General features: G+C 41.7%; 1 protein-coding gene across 1 annotated transcript; it reads left to right on the top strand.

Moving 5' to 3' along the window:
* The first annotated feature begins 6,755 nt into the window (after nt 1-6,755).
* On the top strand, nt 6,756-9,448 carry LOC122992616 (chymotrypsin A-like). Its single transcript, XM_044366472.1, has 7 exons — nt 6,756-6,807; nt 7,476-7,570; nt 7,731-7,810; nt 8,085-8,163; nt 8,244-8,422; nt 8,686-8,821; nt 8,956-9,448. Exons 1-7 carry the CDS (start codon nt 6,756-6,758, stop codon nt 9,115-9,117), a joined length of 783 nt encoding a protein of 260 aa, XP_044222407.1. The 3' UTR covers nt 9,118-9,448.
* Nucleotides 9,449-10,354: the final 906 nt, after the last annotated feature.

Here is a 10,354-nt window from a genome sequence, read left to right as displayed (position 1 = left end):
ATTCACTGTGAGTCTCAAACCTTTGTGGTGAGCTTTATCGCTCTTTAGGCCACACCCACCTCGTCACAGGAGCCTGTGTCCAACAGGAAGTGATCCTCCACAGAGACGACAGGTGAGAGTCAGGTCAAGTCAGTTTATTTATATAACACATTTAATACCACAGTCATAAACTCAATGTGCTTAAAAACAAAAATAAAGGTAAAGATCATACATGTCAAAACCGTTTAACTTCACATTAACAATACATACATAAAACATGCAACATAAAAACAATAAAAATAAGGAGATGTTAAACATCAACATACAAGACAACAAATATAATTAGAGGGTAAGAAGGAATTACAATAAAGAGAGTAGGATAAGAAGGTATCATTATTATTAAAAAGGAATAACAATAATAATACTGATTCTAAAATGAAGGTTTTGCCCGTTAACCACACACTTTAAACCTAACTAAAGCTTGTGAAAAAAGATGTTTTTAGTCTGCTTTTAAAAGAAGACACGGTTGTAGCAGACCTGAGTTCATGTGGTAGAGAATTCCAGAGAGTAAGATCATAATGACTGAAGGCACCATGAGCTGATTTAGAGTTTATTCTCCGTATAGTGAGGAGACCTTTACTTGATGATCTCAGGCGTCTGTCTGGTGTGTATTCAGTGAGCATGTCAGTGATGTAAGAGGGAGCCAAGCCGTGCATAGTTTTTTTAAAAAAGGAACATTTTTAAATTAAATTCTTTGTTTTACTGGGAGCCAGTGAAGACACGTTAAAATAGGAGTGATGTGTTCACACCTTTTGGTTTTAGTTAATACTCTGTCTGCAGCATTCTGAATAAGCTGGAGTGTATTAAGTTCTTTGCCAGTCCAGCAAAAAGTGCATTACAGTAATCTAGTCCACTGGAAATAAATGCATGAATCAACTTTTCAGAATCTGCCTGTGATAGGAAAGCTCTAACTTTAGATATATTTCTAAGATGATAAAAATCAGTCTGAGAGATATTAGATATGTGCTTCTAAAAGTTGAGAGCATCTAAATTCACATCCAAGTTTTTGACATGCTCACAGGGTTTTACCGACAGGGGAGTTAACAAAGAGTGAATCTGGTGCCTCAAAGCCTTCAGACCTGCTAAAAGAATCTCTGTTTTGTTTTCATTTAGCTGTCAGTAATTTTTAGCCATCCAATGTTTGACATCAGTAACGCACTGGATGAGATCATTCACTGGGTTAAGGTGGTTGGCAGAAACAGATGTATAACAGTGTGTCGTCAGCATAGGAGTGATATGATATGTTGTATTGTTGAATGATGGACCCAAGTGGGAGCATATACAAATTAAACAGTAGAGGACCAAGAATTGATCCTTGAGGGACTCCATATGGAATTCTGACTTCATCTGATTCAAAGTTACCAACAGAAACAGAAAAAGATCTACCAGTAAGGTAAGAAGAAAACCAGTTAAGAACAGTGCCTCTAAGACATAAACAGCGTTCAAGGCGCTGAAGAAGAATAACATGATCAACCTTATCGAAAGCTGCACTGAGGTCAAGAAGTACCAGAACAGAAACTTCATGGTTCATCTCTGAACTCTGACCAGGGCAGTTTCTGTACTGTGGTCAACTCTAAAACCAGACTGGTAAACATCAAATAAATTGTTATGTGACAGATACATGTGTAATTGTTGATATACAACCTTTTAAAGACTTTTCCCCAGACATGGTAGGTTTGAGATTGGTCTATAGTTCTCAAGGACAAACGGATCAAGATTGCTCTTTTTTAACAATGATGTTACTATAATATGTTTGAGAGCTGTGGGGAAGATTCCAGAGAGTAGAGAGGCATTCAAGGACATCATCTACCAAACAGTTGAGAACACTTTTAAACAACTTGGTAGGCATTGCACTACAATGACAGAAAACTACTGTCACACGTTTAACTGTGGAAGTTTTCACAACAGACATCAGAGACTTTTACATAAATATGTTTCACAAGATCCTCCTGCACATCTTCTCAGTTAATTACACAGAACAGTGGTTGCACCATAGAAACACACACACACACACACACGCACGCACACACACACACACACACACACACACACACACACACACACACACACACAGATCTGAAGTCTAAAGGCCAACACACATCAGGTGCATCAATGTACAGTACAGACAGGAAGTCAGACTTTACAAGCTCTTTTCTGGACACAAGTAGGCTACTGGTGGAGTCCTGAGGATTAATATCTGCAGTTAGAAAACAAATAAAGATGTGACAACTTACAAAATAATTAGACAAAAATCAGAAGGGGCAATTAATTCTTTTAAAAAAGATCTGATGATACAAGACTGGAACAAAGTCTATGTGGAAGATGTAGACGAAGCTTATGACACAAACACAGATCCGATTTTCATCCTCCAAAAAAGAGCCATAAGAATTGTAAATAAAACCACTTACAGAGAACCAACAAACCCACTCTTCATCAAACTAAATGCACTGAAATTTATGGACCTGGTTGATTTCAAAACTATTCAAATCATGTACAGAGTAAAAAATCAGCAGTTACCAAACTGAATCCAAAGATTGTTTCAAATGAGGGAAAGTAAATATGATTTCAGAGGAATATGTATGTTCAAGAAACAGTGAGGACTAATGCAAAACTTCATTGTATCACAACAAAGGGAGTTAATCTATAGAACAACTGTAGTGAAGAAATGAAAACATGTACAACATTAAGTAAGTTGAAACATCTTTAAAAATAACATATTGAACAGATATAGAATGAATGAAGATAGAGCTTGACTGGAATAATATGATTTGGTACAGAGTGTCTTTTTGACTTGTGTTGTTTTTGTTTGTTGTTATTGTTTCTATGCAAGTTATATTTATTCTCTTGTGTTGTTTTGAATGTTTTTTTCAGCTTTGACTTGATTGATGAAGTAAATTTAAAAAAATAAAGTAAAAAAAGGGGTAGGACTAGAAAAGTTCTCTACTTCATCCTACACCCCCTTCGAACATTGAAAGGTTATTATTTGTGTGGCTTACTGAAATTTTGCTGTTATTTTTTTAAAAACCAGTGTTTCTCCGACGCTGTTCAGTGGACACAGGATGTAAGGAGGGGCTGCGAGCCGAACTGCTGTTAACGTTTGCTCAGCTTGTTACTATGACAACTCAAGATCCAGACGATGACTAAAATCCTTCATCTGGTTAAAAGATTCAGTTAAAAACGACCAAGATCTAAAACGTTCTTTGTTAAAGTGTGGCTTAAAACTGAATAAAGGTCAATTTATGACCTATGATGAGTGTTGAAAGCTCCACTCTAAGTGGCCGAGATGAACTCCGCTCAAACCTACCTCTGACTACATTATTTAATTATAATTGGTGATATGTCAAAACACCATGTCTTACACCATTTGTGCAGAACTTGCACAATTTTTACTGAATTACATCTGAACTTTCAAGTGAAACTAAACAAACCTGAGGCCCAAGGAGAAGCTGCGGTTTATTGCAGCGAGGAGACATCCCTAAATTTAAACTCACACGTAAAAAAATAGAAGTTTCAAATGTTCCATGGAATGTGTTGTAAGTGACAGTCAAAGAAAAGTTACTGATTTCTGCAAAGTCATAAAACATCAGCATGTAGCTGGTAGATGTTCTGGATATGGATGTAGGAATGTAAGAAGGGGGAGATGTATTGATATAAAAAGAAGAGCCAAGAGAGACGGGGGTCTCTCTTTTTGGGTCGTCACTTGAGGTCCTTTTGTCAGTTTGTCTTTTTGAATCTTTAACTTTTTACTCAAGCTTTTATGTTTTACTTTTTGTATTTTATGTTACTCATTTTTGGAGAAAACAAATAAAACTGGTTAGTATTTTTATACACTCCAACCATAGTTCCTGTCTTTGCTCATCTCTGAGGTCTTTATAATGAAATTTGCTAAGGATAAACTTGCAATGTTTTTTAATTAACAGAATTGTAAAGATTTAGATGTAATAATTGATATGATAAGATGTGACAGAGTTCAGAATCAGGTTGAACGGTTTATTATAGTTTAATTGGCTAAACTGTTAGGGCCCGGACATCGAAGCCCTCGACCATCAGGGTGGGCCTCCTCCAGTGATGACCTGTTAGAGGCCATCTTGGAGGACTTTCAAACCTCCAACACCTATTTGCACCGATACACTTTGTTGCGACCCTGCTGTCAGGTATTCCTGAGTAAATAGGCCCGTTTAGAGAGGTTCAGTGACAGCTGGTGATTATAGAAGCCAGGCTGAACTCTGGTTCCCTAAACAAGGTGAGGATGGTCTTCTGTGTAGATTTTGGGAACACGTTCGATACCTCGGTCAGAGGTAGAGGACAGCTGTCTGCCGGTGCCTTATCCACATCGGCAGGGGGTATCGGTTATCTGAAGGCAGAAACCATTACACCAGCATATTATCTTGTACATGTATACTCTTTGGTAGACGTCATTGTGGCGGACAACAACAACAGTGCTGCATGACACATATACTACATATACTCTTTGGTAGAGGGGGTATGACGCCATCGACAGGCGACCAAATGAAACGGACTGTAACTTAGTGGCTGACTGCACTCTGTCCAGTCTCACCCTCGCTGTCTCGGGCTGCGTTGGGGACGTTACTCCGGTGTCTTCGCCCTCACTACAGACACACGCCTGCGGCTGTTACATCCAGACCCTCTCTGGCGCTTTTCAGCACACAAGTGAGTAACGTTGACACTGAACTCCATTGACATAAATGACACTTTAATATAACAATGACTGACATGTTTGGCATTGGTACAGGTCACCGTGACCTGGCACTCATTCTCCTACACCGCTTCAAAACTCTGAGTTTGAATGAAAGTAAACACAGGAACTAGCCTCCTGTAGTAGCATTATGGCTAACTACATGCAGGGCAGTTTGCAAGTCGGTTTGTTTTTATGTGTAAACATAGAGAAGCAGCAACTTTGAAGATGAAATAAAATGGTTCATGTCTGCAAGTTTCCAAATTGCAAGGATAAAATGACAAGATACACACTGTGCAGTTTTAATGGACTAACGTTACCGCTGTTTCATCCAGCCGGCCTCGCTCTTTTCTTCCAGTTGATTTTGTGGAGGTGAAACCATCTGCAGGATGCAAATTTACGAATCCTACTATTGCGAAGGCATCACCTGCCCTACTCTGCCTCTGATTGGCTTACCCTGATATTCTTACCCTAACCCTAACCAATCTCATTCCTCATGCCTAAACCTAACCAAAACAACCACCGAAGGCAACGAGTACTAGCCAATCAGAGGCAGAGTAGGGCGGCTCATGCCTTCACCATAGTAGGATTCGTAAATTTGCCTCCTGGACGACAATATTGACAAACGCTGTAAATCCATATGTAGTAGTTACACAGTCTGGCAGCAGCAGGTCCGACTGCAGAGGAGAGCAGTGACCGCGGGAACACCAGCAGTTTCTCCAAGGTAACCGTTACTGTACGTTGTTTTAGTTTCCTTACAGTCAGTCAGCCTCATACATGTGAACACACCAGTGTGTTTGGATGAATATGTGATGTGTGTGGTTCGGTTCACTCAGACTCAGACTCAAACTTTTGAAGTGCTTCATGTAAACTCTGTTTACTCCTGACAGTAGAATAAGCCACTATGAACCTATATAAAGGCCCAGTCATTCAAAAACAAAAATACTGTGATACAAATGTTTGGTCCTACCGCCCAGCACTAGTTAGCAACAAGTAAAAAGCAGTGTAAACATTAGCTGGAATGATCAGAGAACTAGTCGGCACCCAAATACAAGATTCATTGAAAGATTATTACATTACTTTTGGATAAATTCATGAGGCATCTTCTGCATAGTGCAGAATAAACTGTTGTAGTTTGCAAAGAATGCAGCCAAACCAAAGGTGAAGACCTGAAGTCCCACGAGCACTTGACCTTCAACAGACGACATCCCTTCCCTCCGCTTCATTATGTCCCCTGAAACTCAACCACATGTACCCATCATGTCTTACTGTGCAAAGACTGGCAATGTGAGGTTTATATTAAACACTGATATTACCTTGGACAATAAAGCCAGCTGGTATCACAGGACATTCAACATCAGTGGCTGTAGCACAAGCCTGCAAAATAAAACTGAACTGTAACATTCTGCACCTACAGTAGCATTTATTTTAGAATATGCAGCAGCTCGTAGCTTTGCCTAAATAACACCAAGCTGAAACAGAAGATCCCAAAGCAAAAATACCAAAACATACTGAGCCAGTTAAAAGTGAACCAGCATTTATAGAGGTTAAACACACGGGATCACTTTTATTTATAATGATAGATTACTTCACCACCAGTCTGCTCACTACTGCTGTAAGATGGCTTTAACATCAATAATACTGTCACAATAACTGATCAAACCCAATAATTACAAACTTGATCAGCCACATATCACTACAAGTCCTTCTCAGTGACTCACTTATACATTTGCAAACCACAGACGGCTGCAGTTTGGTGAAAACTTCAATGACACAAAACTACTGTCACACGTTTAACTGTGGAAGTTTTCACAACAGACATCAGAGACTTTTACATAAATATGTTTCACAAGATCCTCCTGCACATCTTCTCAGTTAATTACACAGAACAGTGGTTGCACCATAGAAACACACACACACACACACACACACACACACACACACGTCCCTCCTGTCCAATCCTGTCGCTCCTCGTCTGTATAAAGGTTTGTCTCTCAGACGGAGCTTTCATGTTCGAGCCATGGTCTTCCTGTGGATCCTCTCCTGCTTCGCCTTCGTCGGCGCCGCCTACGGTAAGACAGCTGAGGGAGTGAAGCATGCTGGGTAGACTGAGCTGCTTGTTTTTAATTTACAACTATTATATTTATGTATAGATTTAATATTTAGCGGCTCTGGGTGGGCGGCCATCATCTACCGACCGGTTGAGAGGAGAGAGAGAACAATGCAAGTTCCACATAGAGATGTATAGTAATAATAATGGTAATAATCATAATAAGACTAATAATAATAATTGTAGCAGTGGGTGTTGAGCAGCTCTGGAGGCAGAAATACCTGCAGAAAGCAACAGGAGGAGAGAGGAGAGAGACAGCTCACAGCTCCTGGTATTCCCAGGAGGTCTCCCATCCAAGTACTAACCAGGCCCCATCCTGCTCAGCTTCCCACATCACAAGAGATCCCACGTGTGCAGGGTGGTGAGGCCGTAAGACTTCATGAAGATAAAATGATTTTTATAAGTGACTGAAGATAACTGGACACAGTCTGAGATCGATCCGTGTTTATTGGCTGATCACTTTAAAAGTATTGATCTTATTAACAATCGTTTCTTACTGAAAATGTGACTCGAGGTGTTTTGTGTCGTCTGTTCCCAAAGATCAGGAACAAACTTCCTGACTCATGTTGTTGTTAATGATGTCATTATGATGATGTCATTATGATGATGTCATTATGATGATTTCACCAGGTTCCGCCTTCCCCCCCGACATCAGCGGTTACTCTGATATCGTGAACGGCGAGGAGGCAAAGCCTCACTCCTGGCCCTGGCAGGTGTCTCTGCAGGTACACACACACACACACACACACACACACATACACACAAACACACACACACACACACACACACACACACACACACATAAACACACACACACACACACACACACACACACACACACAGACACACAGATGAGTTGTATTCATGAACATGTGGTTGTTTCAGAAATGCAATGGCTTCCACTTCTGCGGAGGCTCCCTCATCAACCAGAACTGGGTGGTAACTGCTGCTCACTGTCCCGTCAGGTAAACACCAACAATCTTTAACCTTTAACCTTTAACCCTCACCTGTCCTGTCAACCAATGTTTAAATGCAACTTTAAACTTTATAAATGTTTAAATAAAGACAGTTTGACAGCTGAACTCAATCTGCTGCTCAGTTAAACCTGCTGTATGATCAGTGTTCCTCTTCTGAATATGAGCTTCAGCCAGCAGCTGACATTAGGCTCCGCCTCCTGTTACTCAGGTGTTTCTCAGGTGATTTTTTATTGGCTGATTTCACTCACATCTTTTCCTGCAGGTGGTCGACCCGTGTGGTTCTCGGAGCACACAACCTCCGCTCCTCCACCGCGGACGTCCAGGTGATCGGGGTCGGCAAGGTGAGCAACAAGCAGCAGGACTTCATCATGTCTCGTGAGCTCCTGCACGTTCACCAGCTAATGATGTAATTTCCTGTCAGGTGTTCCCACATCCCGACTACAACGACGTCAGCATTGACAACGACATCCAGCTCATCAAGCTGGCCAGCCCCGCCCAGATAAACAGGCGTGTTTCCCCCGTGTGCGTGGCCGAGACCAGAGACAACTTCCCTGCAGGCACAACGTGCATGACCACCGGCTGGGGCCGGACCAGCAGCAAAGGTGACTTTATTATTATTATCATTATTATTATTATTATTATTATTATTATTAGTGTCTCACTACTTTAAACAGAACTAAGGTAGCTGAAGTGACTTTGGTCACCTTTGTGAAACCTGAAATCTGTTCGTTGTCAGTGCCTTATACCTGGTTAAATCTCACCTGTACAGCTTCTCAGACCACTAAGGGAGCGTTAACACAGGAAACATGGCATGCTTTGACCACTGGGGGCAGTATAGACATCAGTGTGATGTGTTGATGTGTTGCAGGTAAAACGGCCACCCGACTGCAGCAGGCAGCCCTCCCCCTGCTGACCAATAAGAAGTGCCGTCGATTCTTCAGCAGCTCTATCACCTCCAAGATGATCTGTGCCGGAGCCAACGGAACCTCCAGCTGCTACGTGGGTGCTGCACACTAACCACCAACAAGCATATTAGCAACATGTTGGAAGATAGACATGCTAACATGTACCTATCAGCTACGCATGTTATTTGTTTGTTTGTGTGCTTATTTTGTGTTTGTGTTTGTTTTCAGGGCGACTCTGGAGGTCCTCTGGTCTGTCAGAAGGCTGGTGCCTGGACTCTGGTTGGTGTCGTGTCCTTTGGAAGGAAAGGCTGCGATACCATGTCGCCTGGTGTGTACGCCCGCGTCACAGCACTGCGCGCCTGGATAGACCGGACCATCGCTGCCAACTGAGAGAGTTTCACTTACTCAAAATGAAGTTCAGCTAGCTTAGCTTAGCATAAAGACTGGAAGGAGGGGAAAACAGCTATCTTAGCTTAGCATAGGAGTGGAAGCAGGGGGAAACAGTTAGCTTAGCTTAGCATAAAGACAAACAGACCACATGTCAAAAGTTTATTAAAGTAAGACGTCACCAGGAAAGTGACTTTATTTTTATTATACAGAAATCTGAAAGGCTTTCTCTGCTGAAGCAATTATAAATAAATAAACCTATAAAAATGTATTTTCTTTGTTTTAACGAGACATTTACAGTTTGTGTTTTCCCTTTAATAAAGCATCAATCTTATTACAGCATCTCTTTCCATCTCTTTACTGATCCCCATGAAGGTTGTTCCACTCCTCTTGAATCAATGATATTAATGATCTAATTTAATCTACAGGTTGTAATATTATCATTTCATCAGTAATAGTTGTTCTCAGCTGGAGTTGAAGTGCAGTTAAATGTGGAATCGTGATCTTTTCTAAACATGTAATCTGAGCTGTCAATCACTCCCAGAATGCACCTGGAGATTCAGTCCAGCTGACTGGATGAGCTGCTGTCTTTCTATCAACTGTTCTGTTTTTCTTTGTGTTGATTAGCAGGATTTTTAAAGATGATTGTGATGTATAACAGAGCTGACTGCTGCTGGTTTGTGTCTCAGATCACAGGACGTCCTGTTCAGCATTTCAACATGTCGTCCTCATTTGATAAAGTGATTGAATCACTGACACAAAACATGTCAAAGTAACATTAATTTACTCATTTATTCCACAAAGACAAAGACACATTTACTCCGTCAGATGCGTCTGCGGGCAGGCGTGGCCTACATGGCAGCAGTAGCAGATGGCATAAAAGAAGCGGCAATAGCAGGTGTTGCGGGTGTCGCGGGTGTCGCGGGTGTTGCGGGTGTCGCACGTGTTGCGGGTGTCGCACGTGTTGCAGGTGTTGCAGGTGTTGCAGGTGTTGCGGGTGTCGCACGTGTTGCAGGTGTTGCAGGTGTCGCGGGTGTCGCGGGTGTTGCGGGTGTCGCGGGTGTTGCGGGTGTTGCAGGTGTCGCAGGTGTTGCGGGTGTTGCGGGTGTCGCAGGTGTTGCGGGTGTTGCAGCAGGGCTGCAGATAAACAAGACATAACTGTGATCAGACTCTGCAGCTGCAAGGCTGCCAAGGAGTTCTGGAGAACAGGAAACATTCACTGTGAGTCTGAAACCTTTGT

This window comes from Thunnus albacares, chromosome 11 (assembly GCF_914725855.1).
Source record: "Thunnus albacares chromosome 11, fThuAlb1.1, whole genome shotgun sequence".
NCBI lineage: Eukaryota > Metazoa > Chordata > Actinopteri > Scombriformes > Scombridae > Thunnus > Thunnus albacares.
Note: the sequence above shows the minus strand (reverse complement) of the source record. Positions and strands in the feature narration are given on the sequence as shown.

Excerpts from the sequence above, each read along its gene's own strand:
- LOC122992616 (XM_044366472.1), top strand. The coding sequence starts at position 6,756 with ATGGTCTTCCTGTGGATCCTCTCCTGCTTCGCCTTCGTCGGCGCCGCC. Across the intron at positions 7,571-7,730 it reads CCTGGCAGGTGTCTCTGCAG|AAATGCAATGGCTTCCACTT; the intron begins GTACACACACAC and ends TGGTTGTTTCAG. Across the intron at positions 8,164-8,243 it reads AGGTGATCGGGGTCGGCAAG|GTGTTCCCACATCCCGACTA; the intron begins GTGAGCAACAAG and ends ATTTCCTGTCAG.